Source organism: Hippichthys cyanospilos, chromosome 5 (genome assembly GCF_059441005.1).
Source record: "Hippichthys cyanospilos isolate Australia breed blue-spotted pipefish chromosome 5, RoL_Hcya_1.0, whole genome shotgun sequence".
In the NCBI taxonomy this organism is placed as follows: Eukaryota; Metazoa; Chordata; class Actinopteri; order Syngnathiformes; family Syngnathidae; genus Hippichthys; species Hippichthys cyanospilos.
Genome location: NC_142373.1, coordinates 2,646,811 through 2,664,485, shown reverse-complemented (window position 1 = coordinate 2,664,485; position 17,675 = coordinate 2,646,811). Strand labels below are relative to the sequence as shown.

Here is a 17,675-nt window from a genome sequence, read left to right as displayed (position 1 = left end):
CATTTGCATACTTTTTGCAAAATTATCAACATGTCAGAGTGGACTTGGTATCGTCAGGTCTTTAAAATCAGCATCTCAGACAAAAACGTGTGATTCGGACATCTATAAAACTAAGCAAAGGAAAATTCTGCGTGAACATTAGGACCATGCGAGTAGATATGCAAACGACTCAACTTTCTATAGGCTTTGAGTCAGTCAGGTGCTTGGTCAGGACTTCAAACAAAAGGGGGCATGCAGTCTTTGTCTCTTTTCTGGTATAAATGATGCATGTTCAGACTAGGAGGTATCAGTTCCAACAAATTTCCCTGAACGATCCACTAGAGCTCCACTATCAATATGGGCAAAGTAAGTAAGCCACCTCCGGCTGATGATTTATATTTTATGATGCCAGAAAACTCTACTTTTTTCCTCCAAAGATCATTTTGTTCGAGGAGAGGAACTTTCAGGGTCGCTCTTATGAATGCATGAGCGACTGCGCGGACATGTCCGCCTACTTGAGCAAGTGCCAGTCCTGCCGTGTGGAAAGCGGCTGTTTCATGGTCTACGAGCGCACTAACTTCATGGGCAACCAGCACTTCATGAGGAGGGGCGAGTACCCCGACTTGTCTAGCCTAATCGGCCTCAGCAGCGGTATTAGGTCCTGCCGTATGATGTCCATGGTAGGGTCTAAAAAACAACAAATGCCTCGCGAATTGTCTTGCTGTTTTAAATAATTCCCAATTTAACCGTCATTCCTTTAAAAAAAAAAAAAAAACAGCACAGGGGTCAGTTCCGGATCAAGATCTTTGAGAAGGAGAACCTGAGCGGTCAGATGAACGAACTGACAGATGACTGCGAGAACATTATGGAGCGTTTCGGCATGAACGAATGCATGTCCTGCCAGGTGATGGAGGGTCACTGGCTGCTCTTTGAGCAGCCCAACCTCCGGGGCAAGATGCTCTATGTGAGGCCTGGTGAGCACCGGAGCTTCAGGGAGATGGGCATGAGCAACACTCGCTTCATGAGCATGAGACGTATCACAGATGCTTGCTAATTGTAAACTGTTGCCCAAATAAATTTGATGACTTTCTAAATTCTGGTTTCATCGTACTTCATCATAAACAGTCAAAGTGATGTTTTTTGTGAAAATAAACTGTTGAGGCTGAAACCGCTTTCAGTATTGGACAAGCTCATCTATAGTAGTTAGATAATAATGGGCATGCCATGGATCACACATCACAACAGAAGTCATTTAAGATTCCCCGAGAAAAAACAATGAATGAAACCGCGTAAATGAAACTTCTCCACACTTGTTGCCACATGGATCAAACGTTCTCCTTCACACCACAGGGACTATTCCCCAGAACCAAGTACTAGCATATTCACAACACTGGAAGTGTTAAAAAAAAAAAAAAAAACATTTCTGGTACTGTTTCAGTTCTAGCAGAGACTCTGCTCGGTTTTGCAAGATGGCCTAGGACCCTACTACAGCGGACCCCCAGTTTACGACGTCATTTATTTCATCTCACGATGTAGACTGCAAAGTTTTTTCGTGCCCTCTTTACGCCATTTCTTTCACCTAACGACACCTCCTGGCAGTCAGTGTGCGTGCATGACTCTCCGTGCTCATATGTCTATACACGCATCACTACTTACGTTACTACAGCGCTGTTCTGCTATTGGTCGGCGTCACGACTCCCTAGGATACTTTTCTGCTCTTGGTCAGTGTCCCGGAATCACTAAGATGCTGGTCTGCTATTGGTCGCTGTCACTCGTTTCAAGTGTGACGGTATGGCAAAGCTTTGTTCTCTAGTGTGAGTAATTACAATATCGTATCTTTTGTGCCTCTTAGTGCTTAATTCAAAGTTCAATAGGTCCCAAAATTGCTAGTGATGTTAAAGAGAGAAGTAAGAAGATTATTCATATGGAAACGAAGCTGCAGATAATCAAGAAATATGAAGAAGGCTTGGCTAGGCTAGGCTAGGCTACCCTCGCTAGGGAATATGGCCATTACAAGCTCGTCACGTCACTCAAAGGTAAATAAATCCTTCATATGTTTTTTTTATTTATGATGATATTTAATTGTATACATGTATATTATAAATAAGTACCACTCACTATACAGTTTTGATACCAATTTTTAGTATGTATATACATGTTTTATGTTTTTACTTGAGGTTTTACACGCATTAGCTAATTAACATAGGTTTGGATTGCCCACCATACGGCGAATTCGCATTACGATCCCAACCGCGTAACGGATTTATCTCGTAAATCGGGAGCCCACTGTACTTTGGGACGGTGTCTGCAATGTTGAATAACAATTCTGATTGGATTACTACTTCGTTCTGCATTATTTTTCAGTCAACGTGTTTTAGAAGTCTATGACTATTCTTCTGCAGGTGTTGTATCAATGAAGTTATCTTGAAAATTAAAAAATGTCTAGTGGGAGTGCACAAGCATTGAGTGAAACAATACGATGTTACTAAGTGTGTGGTTTCATGTAAGAACATCTAGAGTTCAAGAGTTTTACTGTCATATGCATAGTGTATTATTACACAAAGAAAATCTTATTCTGTACACTTCCCCAAGCAGAAATACACTCCACACAATGGAGGAAATAAGAAAGTAACACAGTCAGATATCACAAATACTGTATGGATAGAAATAAGTATGAAACTGTGGGTAAACACCAAACTTTATTGACTGAGCGTGACTCATATTAAGATTGGGCTAATGAAGAATTTAGTTGCTAGCCCTGAAGAAATTTGCTTTATGTGTTTAGTTTTATGTAGTGTACTTTATGCATTTTCCATGTCTACAAGATTAATAAAATAATTATGGTGTTGCCTGCATCTTTTTCACTTTAGATGTGAAACTGATTTTGCAACCTAGAGTTTGATATCAGCAGGAATGATACATGCTTTTATTTATTTTTATTATGAAATATGACAAAGTAGGTGACTGTTGTGTTAACTGCTTGAGACAGTTTGTTTTTTTTCTGATTCTAGTTTGGGGTTGTTTCCGTGACCTTTGTCAGTGTCCTGTTTAGTTGATCGTGTCAAGTGGTGATCACAAAGTAACCAAAAAACCCAGAAAAAGACTTGAGTGGAAGAATCAGAAAATCATTATTGGAATCAAGGGACACTGACAAACAGGGCTGGTGACACATCAAGGCTCCAACAAGAACTGAAAAGAAACAGGGGACTAAATAAAAGCCAAATTGACAAGACAGCGATGAACACCTGAGCAAGACACAAGGAGTGCAGCGAGCTGATTGGCCAACACAAAGGAAACGGTTGGCGATCACAGATGGACACAATCAACTAAACAAGATACTGACACAATGGACAAGAATATAACACTAAAACAACTAAACACAAACCAAAATGAATTCAAACACGGCACATGACTGTGACCAAGTGATATGATTAAAACAGAAAACAATTGTCAGCAACTGAGGCTTCATGACACAATGAAGCTTTGCAACCAATTGGTTTGCACATGGTTCATTGTGCTTCATTTGCTCTATGGTTCCATCAAGTTGTGCAGAAGCCCAAGATATCAACAGTGTTGAGAATTCCGTAGCTATTTGTATAACATAATGACATCCATGTAATTGTGTCAAGATATGAACAAAATAAACAAATGCCATAAGGATATTTTTATTTAGAAATAATACCTTATCACAAGTATTTAACCTCAAATCGAAATAGGAATAAAATTGACAAGAAAAAAAATGCCTTGCTTGACAATGTATATACAGTAGGTATACAACAAAATTGGAAGTAAGTAATATTGGGATAAGAGTAAATACAATAGAAATCATACAGTCGTTTCACAGAATATTCTCCAACAGGGGAAATTCTACTTTTTCACGCAGGTTCCATTGCAACAATGGACAATACTCAAAAAACAATTGCAGTTGCACACGCAGGTGTAACAACAGCTCGAAATCCTCCACAAAATGCGAGCTGACAGGCGAAAGTCATTGGGTTTTGTGGCCACAGATATGGTGGGATGGTGTTTTTGTTTGTTTCGTTTTTTTCACCCTGAGGAGCACAGAAGCAAGTAGAAGCCACAATATATATACAGTATATATATATATATATATATATATATATATATATATATATATATATATATATATATATATATATATATATATATATATAAATAAACAAAAACATGTATGTCTAGATGAAAGAAATATACATTTTGGTCAGTTAATGATATGTTCTCTGTTACATACAAAATACTGTTACATCTTTATCACGCCAGGTACTTAATATAAAGTGTATTATAAAGTAAACACATATCCTTTTTTGGAAAAGGACACAATATTTTAAATTCCTCTTCATTTATTTTAATGGTATACAATTCATTAATTTTTTAAACCATTTGAAGATGTGAAGAAAGAGGGGAAAAATTGCTCATTGACCAATTTATTAGAATGTGAAGGAAATTATCAGTTCACTGATATGGATTTCTTCACCAGCTCAACTTCCCTTATTCAGCAAGTGCAATTTTTGACCTGTTAGTTTTTGCTAGATAAAAAGAGTGTCTGTCCATTTTTGTTGAAATTTTATTCATTATAAAGTCATTTTGAATCAACTATTTGGCTTCTTTCCTGTGTTTCTGTCACCTTTTTTTGCCAAAATTCCCTTACTCATATCTCATATCTAAGATAATTTTTATCCATCCAGAAATTTCATCGTTAGATCGACCCAGCTTCCTGGGAGCCTGAACAGGACAAACAGTATCAGAATTGGATGTGTATCCCCAATGTCCTCCACTGACTTACTTACTTCCAATACCTTATCCTGATGATTAGAAAAACATTGGTCAGTACTAAAGACCTCAAAACGATTTTTTAATGGTTGTAAATGACTGTAAGTCATTTTGCAGAATTGCACAGTTATCATAAAGAGTTTGGATGGATGGATGGATGGATGGATGGATGGATGGATGGATGGATGGATGGATGGATGGATGGATGGATGGATAGATAGATAGATAGATAGATAGATAGATAGATAGATAGATAGATAGATAGATAGATAGATAGATAGATAGATAGATAGATAGATAGATAGATAGATAGATAGATAGATAGATAGATAGATAGATAGATAGATGCATACATACCCACATGCCTCCACAAGCCACCAGAAAAAACACTTTTGTTTGTCGGCCAGTTCTTTGTATAAAGCTGTGTCAGACTATTGTCGAAGGCAAACAAAAGGATACTCATGCCTATAAATTGTCGGCTTACAGATGAGAGTGTCGTGCGGTGTGTTTTGAGTAAATCAGATGGTAATGTCCCACTCACTGTTGGAAGCCTGAAGAAAATGCTCATTGTTGTGTTTCCCATTTGGGGGAAAAGGTGATTGTAAAGTCTTCCCTTGGATGGTGTCAAAGTGGAAATGTGACGAATGCCCCTCAGCACTCCATAGGGCCTCCATACCATGTTGCTGTGTCAGGGCTTCACACACAATGGTGACCATAGAGTCTTTGGGTTTGGTCAGGTATAAAAGACACGGTAGCGTCGTCACCAAAGCAGCATCACAGGTCTCTGAGGAACCAATACACACGCAACCATGGGCAGGGTAAGTGCACAAATCCATACTTTAACCCATCTGCTTTTACGACATTTTTAAACTCCGGAATCACTTTTCCAGATCACCTTCTTCGAGGAGAGGAACTTCCAGGGGCGCTCTTATGAGTGCATGAGTGACTGCTCCGACATGTCCTCCTACCTGAGCAGGTGCCAGTCCTGCCGGGTTGAAAACGGTTGCTTCATGGTCTACGAGCGTCCTAACTTCATGGGTAACCAGTACTTCATGAGGAGGGGTGAGTACGCTGATTCCATGAGCATGATGGGCATGAGGGACTGCATCAGGTCTTGCCGCGCTATTCCCATGGTAAGCGAGATAACTTTCAGAAAGAATTTTCTTAATAAAGAATGACAATGATTTTAAAATGTGCAAATTGTCCCCAAGCAGCACAGAGGCCAGTTCAGGATGAAGATCTTCGAGAGGGAGAATTTCAGCGGCCAGTCTCATGAGCTGCAGGAAGACTGCGACAACGTCATGGACCGTTTCCGCATGAGTGATTGCATGTCCTGTCAGGTGATGGACGGCCACTGGTTGATGTTTGAGCACCCCCAGTTCCGTGGCAAGATGATGTACGTGAGGCCCGGCGAGTACCGTAGCTTCAGGGAGATGGGCCTGAGCAGCATGCGGATCATGAGCATGAGACGCATCATGGACATATAAAAGTTGTTCTGTGGAATGTTTCACTGAAAGGAACTTAAATAAAGCTTTTCTCCAAAAATATGCTGTCTGCCCGAGAAAGTATTTGTTCATTCTGAGACACGAGTATCATTTATAGTCACCGTCATAATAATGTCGATTTTTAGCCATTTTTTTCTTGTTCTGAAAATGGTTGCCCTTACATCATAAAGATATAAGTTTAAATTATGAGACCATCAATGGAAGTTGTAGTTTTGTCCTTCAGGTACATTGCGTTAATGGTGTTTACCAAGGAACTTTTGGGAGAATAACCAAATGTGTAAAGAAGTTTGAAATGATGCAGTGTTAGTGCAAGAAAAATAAGCCTATTACTAAACTACGAAAAACAAGAAAAAACATCCACACAACCAACTATCCGTCCAACCACTGTCGGGTTGAGGGGGCAGCAGCTTTAGCAGGGAAGACTCCCCTCTTCCCAGCCGCTTCGTCCAGATTCTCTGGGGGGGGGAATCCCCAGGTGTCCCCAAGCCAACTGAGAGACTTTAACATCTCTATAAAGACTATAGCATGTCCTGGGGTATGCTCCTGGTGGGATATGCTCGGAATATCTCACCAGGGAGGCATCCATGAGGCATCCTAGACAATTCCCCAAGCCAACTCAGTTAGCTCTTCTTATTGTGGAGTGCCTCCTGGATGACCAAGCTTCTCATCATATATCTATAGGAGCACCCAGACACCCTACGCCGCTTGTATACAGGATCTCATTCTTATGATCACGACTCACAGCTCGTGACCATAGGTGAGGGCAGGAACGTAGATCGACCAATTTATAAAGGTTAATCTTCCACTGAGTAAGAAAAAAATAAAAACGCTTGCTCCAATAACTTTGAAGCAAGCAACCACTTAAAAGCTATGTTGTTTGATTAAACCAGCCCTGAGTGCTTGGCAAAAGGATGTACAGTCATTTAGTTTTGAAACGTATGTGGCAAAACACCCTGTGACAGAACGGACAATTGCCATGGCAAAAACTGAATGAAGGAGCCAAAAACACACACACACACACACACACACACACACACAAAGCCAACAAATGCTGTAGATCTAGTCCAATAAGATTGTCCTGAGCGCTCTGGTGCAGCCTTGTTTCAACTCTATGGCGTTATATTTGTGCCACAATTACGCACGCGCGGAAAAAAAAATTGAGCGGAGAAAATCAAACTGAGCGAGCGAAAACAGATTTTGAGAGCAAGAAAAAAACTATTGAGCGCGTAATGATAAGAGTTTGAGCGCGCGCCGATGGAGTTAGAACACAGAAAAAGAAATTGCTCGCTCAAAATTCCTTTTTGCTCGCTCGCAATAGTATTCTCGCGCTCAACATCTCGCTCTCGCTCGCGATACTCCTCCCTCCCTCGCTCAACATCGCGTTTGCTCAACATCGAGCTCTCGCTCGCTCGAGTCGTCCTCTGCGCTCGCTCAGTTCTGTTCACGCGTTACGTTTGTGCCACAAAACCAGCCAATCAGAGCTTGTTAAAGCACATTGATTGACAGCTTGGTATCCAATGAGATTGCTTGTTGTGTTCACCCGGAACGAGCAAACGAGAGTGCGTCACATCGACGTAGGCGGGAGGGGTGGGCTTATATTATTAAAGTACAAAAACTAACAAGGTATTTCTGTCAAATGATACAATACAGTAATAATAATAATATTAAAAGTAATTCTCCAGCCCAAGTCCGTGTTGACGCACTCTCGTTTGCCCTTTTCGGGTGAACACAGGGCAAACGAGAGTGCGTCAACGGATAGCGTACAAGCAATCTCATTGGATACTAAGCAGTGTCAATCAAAGTGCTTTTACAAGCTCTGATTGGCTGGTTTTGTGGCACAAACGTAACGCGTGAACAGAACTGAGCGAGCGCAGAGGACGAGTCGAGCGAGCGAGAGCTCAATGTTGAGCAAACGCAATGTTGAGCGAGGGAGGGAGGAGTATCGCGAGCGAGAGCGAGATGTTGAGCGAGAGAGGGCTATCCTGAGCGAGCAAAGAGGAATTTTGAGCGAGCAATTTCTTTTTCTGTGTTCAAACTCAATCGGCGCGCGCTCAAACTCTTATCATTACGCGCTCAATAGTTTTTTTCTTGCTCTCAAAATCTGTTTTCGCTCGCTCAGTTTGATTTTCTCCGCTCAATTTTTTTTTCCGCGCGTGCGTAATTGTGGCACAAATATAACGCCATACAACTCTGCCATATTAGAGAGTTTTATGGCATGAACTACCAACTTAAGGTCACACCATGTTTCAATTGCATTTAAATCTTGACTTTAAATTGGCCACTATAAGACCTTAAAGTTTGTTAATTTGGAACAATTCTGAGGTGGACTTACTGGTGTGTTTTGGATAGTTGTCCAGCTGAGCTTGAGTCTGAGGGCACAAACTGATTCTCCTTTAGGATCTTCTGGTAATCAGCAGAATTAACTTTTCTGTCAATCACAGCAAGTTGTCCTGGACCTGAGGAAGCAAAGCAGCAACACACCTTCATGACTATTTCCTCCTCCTTGGTAAATAAAGTCATTAGAAACAGCATCGTATATATTCTCAGGTCATCTCAATGTGGTTTAATGAAATGAAAACTTTGCAAAATGGAAAATATGCATACAAAAACACAGAAATTACAAAAGGTACTTTTTCTGCACACATGCTATATACAGACATTTTCAAAGTATTATGAGAACTTGCCAGCTGATCAAAAATTGCCATCCCGCAAGAATGTGAGCTCTGTGTTAGGAAATGAATCCTATAGACGCTGTCCAAGTGTGTATTCCATGCACTGGGAGACACAACCAACCAGACAAAGTTTACAAATCACTGGAGGCTTGTAACGATTTTCTAAAAGGATAGGATGCAAAATTAAAACTCTTATCCATTGAAGCCATTTCAGTTTTGGTATGTAATCCGCCGGTTGTTGTTTATGATGTACAATGATGATGTGCTTATGCAGTGCTTAAATGTACATAATAATATGAGGGATGAAGCTTAATTTTTGTCTACTTTTTTGGGTATTCTCAAAATGATTGCTGCATCAGTGCAATGAAAGACTGACGAACTGGTCTGTGGCCGACTTGTGAGTCCTGACCCATTAGTTACTTTTCGAATCATTGTTTTGACTTAAAACAATGACTTGATAATTGTGTTCAATGGCTAACGGTGCTTGTTGGGTTCATCACTAGGATTTTCACTTATAACTGCTTAGGGTTGAGAAGTCAAAATTGTGTTCGCATTTAGATTTGAAGATGAGTTTATTGGTTAAAGTCAAATGTGTCGATGGAATGATTCTTAAATAAAATGTCAATGTGCTTTTTTTGGGTCAAATTTGGAAAATAATTAGTTTGATGCAGTCTATAAGGTACACAGGTACAAGTTGTTACGAACATTTACTACATGTTTAAAATCAATTCAAAAGAACAAAGACATTTCTCATCTATACAATCTGAAGTAATGTTTGTTAACCAGCGGAGGAACTCGTGACCTGGCTGAAAATGCTTTCTATCATGAAAGAAAAGGCTTTTCTAAAGACTGAAATGTTCCCGTGGCCCTGAAATTATGGCCATAACCTCTGTGTTCTGTGTGTCAATAGTAAGTCGCTGACTCAGGGCTTTGTTAAGGGGAGGGGCCATGGTTCGGTCCGGTATAAAAGGAAAGGGTTAAATCAGGTGCAGCAAACCACAGCAACACATCTCCAACCAGGATGAGCAACACTGGGAGCAGTATGAGGGGCAAGGTGAGTTTCATTTAAACTCATTTCAAATGTTTTGAAGATTCTTGTCTATTTCCTACCACGTGTTCTGCTCAGGATTGGAAGTGAGGTGGAGTTTATCACAGCTTTCTATGGGTGTGAAGTAGGGTGCACCATGGACTGAGAAAAAAAAAAAAAAACTGAGAAATTATGCTGTTCTTGATAAAGTTGCAGATTATAAAGGTTCCAATTTTCACTCCGCTTGTGTTTTCCACCTTCGTCACTTCCGGTTCTCATCTCGTCTCGTGCTTTAATTTGGTAGCTAAACGGTCACTCGGAGTGAAGATTGTTCTGACGGCCCTGTCCTGATTCAACATGTTGAATGGGCCCGAAAACCCCTTTCCGACGTCCAGGGGTGGAAAGCTTTGAGTGTCTCACGATTCGATTCCAATTTTGGGGTCTGATTGGACTCAGACTTGATTTTCAATTTAGAATTGATTTGATTCAATTAAAAATGAATTCTGCCTCAGTTAATAAATCTGCAAAGAATCATCATACTACTTCAGTCTACGGGGAAACAAAGTGTTGTTTTTTTTTACATGTATCAAGCTTTTATTTGTAAGGAACATTCCCACAAAAATAGCATGTGGACCGCTATTATTCTTTGATACATGAATTTGGAGGGTTTTTTTATACATTGTTTTGTATTTGATCTTGATTGATTATATTTTATTTATATTTTATTTATTCATTTTGTTACTTTGTGGACATGTTGAAATTTTGTGTTCTGTTGATTATGGACCAGTCGCTTTCTGTTCTTGTATGAATATTTGTTTCTGGTTAGCAGATTTAATTCAAATGCGCTTGAGAGGGTTACAGGAATAGGCTTATTGCCGTTGTTGATCCATTTAATAGATCAATGAGAATTGATTTTTTTTTTGGCACACCCTTAGTGCTTTCCTTTGTTTCGCCGCCCACCCATTGATCATTGAATTCAAGGTTATTTTTTTTCTCTAAACTTAGTTTAGGATGCAAAAAATGAAATGATTCAAAAGTGTGTCCTTCAGGGTAAATGTGTAAGTAATCAGGAAGGCATTTAAAAGATTGGCTTTCTGATTGGAATTAAAAAAAAAAAAAAAAAGGATGGACATTATAATGGAGCTGGCGAAATTCGCTGGGTTTTGGTAGGCAAAGCAAAAAAAATCTTGTTTTAAACCTGAATGTTTCCCTAATGTCGTGAGATACTGGAGTACCCATAAACCGGCCCAAGCACTTTCTGCGTGTTAAATTTAATTTCTTTTAACCTGGTGTATGATCAATGACCATTCTTCTCCCGCTTTCCCAGATCATCTTCTACGAGGAGAGGAACTTCCAGGGCCGCTCCTATGAGTGCGTGAACGACTGCTCTGACATGTCGTCCTACCTGAGCGGGTGCCAGTCCTGCCGGGTGGAAAGCGGCTGCTTCATGATCTACGAGCGCCCCAGCTTCATGGGCAACCAGCACTTCATGAGAAGAGGCGAATACGCTGACCACATCACCATAATGGGCATGAGAGACTGCATCAGGTCCTGCCGCATGATCCCCATGGTGGGTTGAAATTCGGGGTGTGAATCCGTGCCATGGTGCGAATTCAAACTGGCTGTTTTTCAAATTGAAACACCGTTACAAAAGTGCTCTTTCAGGGCAGATTGGTTAAGTTGGGAGCAGTATAATTTCACATTAAGAACTCAGTTTTATAAAATTGAATTGACATTTTTAAGCATTTTGTCAAACGAACCGAATACTGAATCTCCCTGAGAACTGTTGCTTCATAGCTCACAAAAATATCTTCAAACACCAAATTTGTTTCTTATTGGTGTTATCACAAAAGTAACTTTAACTACTGAAAAGCTTTTTGATGTTGAAAAAATAGTAATTCCACTAAGAAAGGTTGTCAAACTGTTAAAGTTGTTTGTGTCCGATATAGTTTTTTGTATGTATGTGGGGGGGTTAGGGTTAGGGTTATTTAATTATAATTAATTATTAAATATAATTAATGATCAATTATAATGTAACATACCAAGCACACATAGTGTTTTCTCCTTTTGTTACATACGAAGTGCAAAGAGAGTGCTTTTGCTCTTGTTTTAAGACAGAAAAAAGCCTCAAGCAACACATTCCTTGCCTTGCGATAGCGGTTTCAAAACTATGCATCCAATCAATGCACCTAAGGTTTTCTTGTATCAAATGTGGTGATGGCTACCAACAGAATCTTAATTCTTGGAGTTCATTTTTGCAGACCAATATGCAGTTGGTTTATCTTTCAAACGAGGGTCAGAACAATGTGGTTGCCAGTGGTGGCCAAGGCCGCTCCTTTTAACTTTCTGACCATCCCCTGGCCACAACCACACCTAGGGGGAAATTTGACATCTGTGATGGTTTTTTTTCTAACCCTCTCCAAGCAGCACAGAGGTCAGTTCAGGATGAAGCTCTATGAAAAGGAGAATTTCAGCGGCCAGTCCTATGAGCTTCAGGAAGAATGCGACAACATCATGGAGCGCTTCCGCATGAACGACTGCATGTCCTGCCAGGTGTTGGAAGGCCACTGGCTGATGTTCGAGCAGCCCCACTTCAATGGTAGAATGGTGTATGTGAGGCCCGGCGAGTACCGCAACTTCAGAGAGATGGGCCTGAACAGCATGAGGGTCATGAGCATGAGACGCATTATGGACTCTTGCAACTAAACATGTACTGAATGTATTAAAAACAGGGAATGAAATAAAATGGAATACTGTTCTAACATTTGTCATACCTTTACTTTTTGTTTTAAAAGTGAATAGTGTTATTGTGACATAGAAGTGCCCTATGCCCTAGAGTTTTTCAAATCAAGTGAAAAAAGAAATAGAGACAGCCGCCAGTATTTTCTTAGCCACTCATTGGAAACAGTCAAAGAGACAAATACAAATTGAAAATAGTTGGAAAGCAGAGTTTGGAAATTCAGGTGGTTAAAAATATCCTCGGTGCTAGGACTGCTGAGGTGAATGAAATCTGGGCAGTTCTTCAAGACTCTGCTTGTTGTAGGGCTGTCCTGGTTGACACACCCCACAGAGGAAAGTGGCTAGGGAGGGAAGTCTGGGCTTCCTATCTAAAAGCTGCTGCATCTGCGACCTGACCTTGGATAAGCAGTGACAGACGGACGGGCGGACGGGCGGATGGATGGATCAAAAATACTAGTGTGTGTATATGTGAGACTTTTGAGTTAATTCCCCTTTATAAAGTTAGAATTTTTTCCATACCTTTGCCTATGTATTTCTTCATATTCGATTTGTATACAACAGTGCTGTTATTTCTTATTACAATATGTAACAAAAATGAGCAGATTAATAGCATTCACTTCATTTCAACGGAGAAACGTTATTTCTTTTTGAGGAGAATTTACTGCTTGACACTCAAAGACCACCAAAAATAGATTTTGGTGCCACCTGTGTGCCTGTTTTGTATAATTCATGAGTCACTGGCAACAACATTTATAGAAATTGTGCAAAGTTTTGTGCAAGCACATATAGCAGACATCCAAATGTATGATGAAAATTCTGATGCCCATTCCAAGCAACGTTGGTTTCTGCTTTGCAAAATTCGCTGATCATTCAGACATGGACCATGAGAGCGTTCTACCGAGTTAAGGGTTAGGGTTGGGTTAGGCCAATATTTATTTTTACCGCAAAATGTTGAGTGTGTAAATCATTTATACAACTTAGCTTTTACCTTGGGTGTCCCTTATGTCAGGACATAGATTTTGTTGTTGTTTCTTTATTGTTGTTTTTTTTAGTTTAGGCTTGCATGTTAATATATCACAAATTGTCATTTGGATTATGTATTTACCTACACAGTAATAAAGTTGGCCGTGTTTTGTTATTTACCGTATTTTCTGGACTATAATGTGCACCGGTATGTAAGCCACAGCAGCAAAATATGAGCAAAAAAATGATTTTTGTCACGGATAAGCCGTACTGGACTATAAGCCGCAAGTAATAAAATGAGATATTTCCATAAAAAGATGGTATATGGAAGGTTTTTTGTTGTTGTTGTTGTTATTTAATGTTTTTGTAATTGTCTGCCAAGAGCAACATCCTCTCTTTAACAGACTGAATATGCCTGCATGTTTCATTCCAACATATTTATAGAAAATGGATGGATGGATATTTTCAACACTAACAGAATACTGTTAGTTAAATAGCAGTTCAAAATCAATACTTCAATAGCATTTTTCCATTTCTCCCTTTGACAGATTATTTTCGTGAACATAAAAACACATCGCACATAACTCATATATACAATCATAAATGCATAAATAAAATGATGTATAAAATTTACACTTCACAAATGTACCCAAATGTTACAGAGTCTCTTATTCAATGTAGACATATATTTCTATTAAGTGAATAACTCTTTTTGAGCACAGATTCAGATCTTTTCAGTTCTATTTCATAGTTGTTCCAGAAATTGAAACCTCGAACAGATACACACATTTGCTTGCTGGTGGCTAGCAAAAAATAAATAAATAAAAAAACAACAGTGTTTTTTTTGTATTTATTTTTTTTTATTGTCAGCAAACTGCAACATCCTCTTTTTAACAGACTGAACATGCCTGTGTGTTTAGTCCCAACATTGTATCTATAGAAAATGGGTGGATCGATGTTACCTACATATCAGCAACAGAATACTGCAGAGTTAAAGAGCAGTGCAAACTTGAAATCAACACTTTGACAACATTCTGTCTCCCATTGTTTAATTGATAGATGAATTTAGTGAGCATTGCACACTGCACATAAATAATATAAACAATGACAATATTATAAATACAATCATATATACTGTATACCGTATATCAAATTTACACGTCACAAACTTTAACACAAGATCTTATTTAATTTAGATTTTTTTTTTTTTTTTTTTTTTTTTTTAACAATATGTTTTAGAACTCTTTTTGAGCACAGCCATTGATTCACATCATTTCAGTTCTATTTCATAGTTATTCCATAAACTGACTGCTTGAGCAGATGCTCACATTTGCTTGACCGGTGGAGAAAAACAGCAGATAAGCCGCACTGGACTATAAACCGCAGGGCTCAAGTCGTGACAAAAAAGTCACGGCTTATAGTCCGAAAAATATGGTATTTGTTTTATTTTGCCGAAAGCAGATATAGAAGCCAGCTATTTTCAAGTAATTAGATGAATTAACTAGATGACTGGGGCAGAATGGGGTAAAATAAACAAGATGACTTAACTAGATGACTAGGGCAAAATGGGTAAAATAAACAAGCTTCATGTCACTTTCATGTGCATAATGTCCCGTTCTCTTTGTCCACAAATTGAAAAGAGATATACAGTGTTGAGGTGGTATTTTCAAATCAAGATTCTCAGACTAATTCTGTTGTTTTCTTCAACTCCAGGAAAGCCCTGGAAACACATGTTTTAACAAAAACATTCTCTCTTCATCTGGGGTGCAAATCCAAAACATTGCTCTTGTTTCAGATTCAACTCTCAGCAAAGTTTTTGAAATTTGATGGCACAACACAACCACAGAGGAGCATTGCCCTCATGTGTGTGACATAATGTAACTTGCTTAGAATATCCATTCATCCATTTTGTATAGCCACTTATCCTCACAAGGGTTGCAGGCTTCCTATTGCCTTATCCCAGCCGCCTTTGGGCAGTAGGCGGAGGACACCCTGAACCGGTCGCAAGCCAATTGCAGGGCACAAAGAGACGGTCAACCATTCACACACCATATCACACCGAAGTACAATTTAGTATGTCCAATTCACCTGCCATACATGTTTTGGGATACAGTGTGGGAGTACTGGGAGGGAACATTATGGTGTATTTTTTACTTGTATTAGTTGCTATGTGTATTCATATACAAGAATTTGAGTGAGTATTGAGCCTAAAAATTTAGTTTGAGGCAAGGATGTCCATTTTTTTTGTTGACATCTTTAACAGGTTGTGCTAACTAGCTAGTTGGCTAATAACCTGTAAGCAGCAATGTGTATTTTCTACTAATCCCTTATTTTCCTACCTCATCCATCTATCCATCCATTATCATGACTAACACACCTAAGGGCAATTCGGAGTGTCCAATTTACAAATCCTGTTTTTTTTTTTTGTTTTTTTTTTGTTGTTTTTTTTTGGGGGGGGGGGGGGTGAAGCAGGAAAACGGAGTACCTGGAGAAAATCCACACAGGCACAAAGAGAACATGCACACTCCACAAATGGAAGGCCAGAGCCGGAACCAAAAGGTGGAAGCGCTAACCAGTCTCCCACTGTGGCGCCATTTTCATAAACTGTGATTACAATTAACATTTTAACTGCTGGGAAATATAACAAGAGATCTTAAGGAGGGTATTTTATGAGAACTCTCATAATGTATATTTTGGTCAGAGCGATCTGTTACTTATGCAAGACTTTATCTGCCGACGTGCAGACATTTTTGCTAGCGCAGGTCACATTGAAAGACCAAAGACAATTCTCAACCCTACTAGTCATAGTCCCGTTTGTTAACCATGCAGTTGCGCCTTTTCACATGTGAAAGCATGGCCAAAAATTCTTTCTATCGTGAAAGAAAAGGCTTTTCTAAAGGATTGAAAGGTTCCCCAGCCCTGAAATTATGGTCATAACTGTGTTCTGGGTGTCAACAGGGTTGCTGACTCAGGGATTTGTAAAGAGGAGGGGCCTTCACTTGTTCAGGTATAAAAGGTAAGGGTGAAACTCGGTACAGCACACCACAACAACACATTCTCCATCCAACATGAGCAACACTGGGAGCAGCATGAGGGGCAAGGTACATTACGCTTAAATTCCTCCATCCATCTCTCCATTTTTCGTCCCGTTCGGACTCAGTAGATGTGGGAAAGCCCACTTTTAGGAAGGGTACACCATAGACTGGTCTCCAGTCAATTACAGGGCACATATAGACATTTCATGTCATATGATTCATGTTCTTATATAAGTTCTTGATCATTGCTCACTGTCTTCCTCCTGCTTTCTCAGATCATCTTCTATGAAGAGAGGAACTTCCAGGGTCGCTCCTATGAGTGCACAGGCGACTGCTCTGACATGTCCTCCTACCTAAGCAGGTGCCAGTCCTGCCGGGTGGAGAGCGGCTGCTTCATGGTCTATGAACGCCCCAACTTCATGGGTAACCAGGTTTTTATGAGGCGGGGCGAATACACCGATTCCATGAGCATGATGGGCATGAGGGACTGCGTCAGATCCTGTCGCATGATTCCCAAGGTGGGTAAAAAAAACAATGTCTTTCAAAAGTAAAAAGTCTCCAGCGATGGAAAGTGTCTTTACCAAACTCTTTTCAAGCAGCACAGAGGCCAGTTCAGGATGAGGATCTTCGAGAGGGAGAACTTCAGTGGCCAGTCCCACGAGCTGATGGATGACTGCGAACACATCATGGAATGCTTCCACATGAATGAATGCATGTCCTGCCAGGTGATGGAGGGCCACTGGCTGATGTTTGAGCAGCCCAACTTCCGCGGCAAAATGTTATATGTGAAGCCTGGCGAGTATCGCAACTTTAGGGAGATGGGCCTGAACAGCACTCGCTTCATGAGCATGAGGCGAATCACAGATTCTTGCAATTAAATGTCCAATAAATAAGTTATGCTGCGCACTATTCAACATTTGTCAGACATTCATTCACTTCACTGTATTAATTTGTCATTTTGAAT

The 17,675-nt window shown here is 39.8% G+C and overlaps 4 protein-coding genes across 6 annotated transcripts; all 4 read left to right on the top strand.

Moving 5' to 3' along the window:
• Window positions 1–258: 258 nt before the first annotated feature.
• Window positions 259–1,073, top strand: LOC148423156 (gamma-crystallin M3-like). Its single transcript, XM_088414527.1, has 3 exons — window positions 259–345; window positions 417–659; window positions 758–1,073. The coding sequence occupies exons 1-3, from the start codon at window positions 337–339 to the stop codon at window positions 1,031–1,033; spliced, it is 528 nt and encodes a 175-aa protein (XP_088270653.1). The 5' UTR covers window positions 259–336; the 3' UTR covers window positions 1,034–1,073.
• Window positions 1,074–5,278: 4,205 nt separating this feature from the next.
• Window positions 5,279–6,317, top strand: LOC148423155 (gamma-crystallin M2-like). Of its 2 annotated transcripts, none has more exons than XM_088414831.1 (3): window positions 5,279–5,588; window positions 5,661–5,903; window positions 5,985–6,317. In XM_088414831.1, the coding sequence occupies exons 1-3, from the start codon at window positions 5,580–5,582 to the stop codon at window positions 6,255–6,257; spliced, it is 525 nt and encodes a 174-aa protein (XP_088270957.1). In that variant the 5' UTR covers window positions 5,279–5,579; the 3' UTR covers window positions 6,258–6,317. The 2 variants fall into 2 exon arrangements, with proteins under 2 accessions (XP_088270957.1, XP_088270956.1); XM_088414830.1 differs by having other exon boundaries at window positions 5,982–6,317.
• Window positions 6,318–9,954: 3,637 nt separating this feature from the next.
• LOC148423154 (gamma-crystallin M3-like) lies at window positions 9,955–12,736 on the top strand. Of its 2 annotated transcripts, none has more exons than XM_088414829.1 (3): window positions 9,955–10,001; window positions 11,302–11,544; window positions 12,402–12,736. In XM_088414829.1, exons 1-3 carry the CDS (start codon window positions 9,969–9,971, stop codon window positions 12,678–12,680), a joined length of 555 nt encoding a protein of 184 aa, XP_088270955.1. In that variant the 5' UTR covers window positions 9,955–9,968; the 3' UTR covers window positions 12,681–12,736. The 2 variants fall into 2 exon arrangements, with proteins under 2 accessions (XP_088270955.1, XP_088270954.1); XM_088414828.1 differs by having other exon boundaries at window positions 12,399–12,736.
• Window positions 12,737–16,719: 3,983 nt separating this feature from the next.
• Window positions 16,720–17,589, top strand: LOC148423153 (gamma-crystallin M3-like). Its single transcript, XM_088414845.1, has 3 exons — window positions 16,720–16,777; window positions 16,987–17,229; window positions 17,311–17,589. The coding sequence occupies exons 1-3, from the start codon at window positions 16,745–16,747 to the stop codon at window positions 17,587–17,589; spliced, it is 555 nt and encodes a 184-aa protein (XP_088270971.1). The 5' UTR covers window positions 16,720–16,744.
• The last annotated feature ends 86 nt before the right edge of the window (window positions 17,590–17,675 follow it).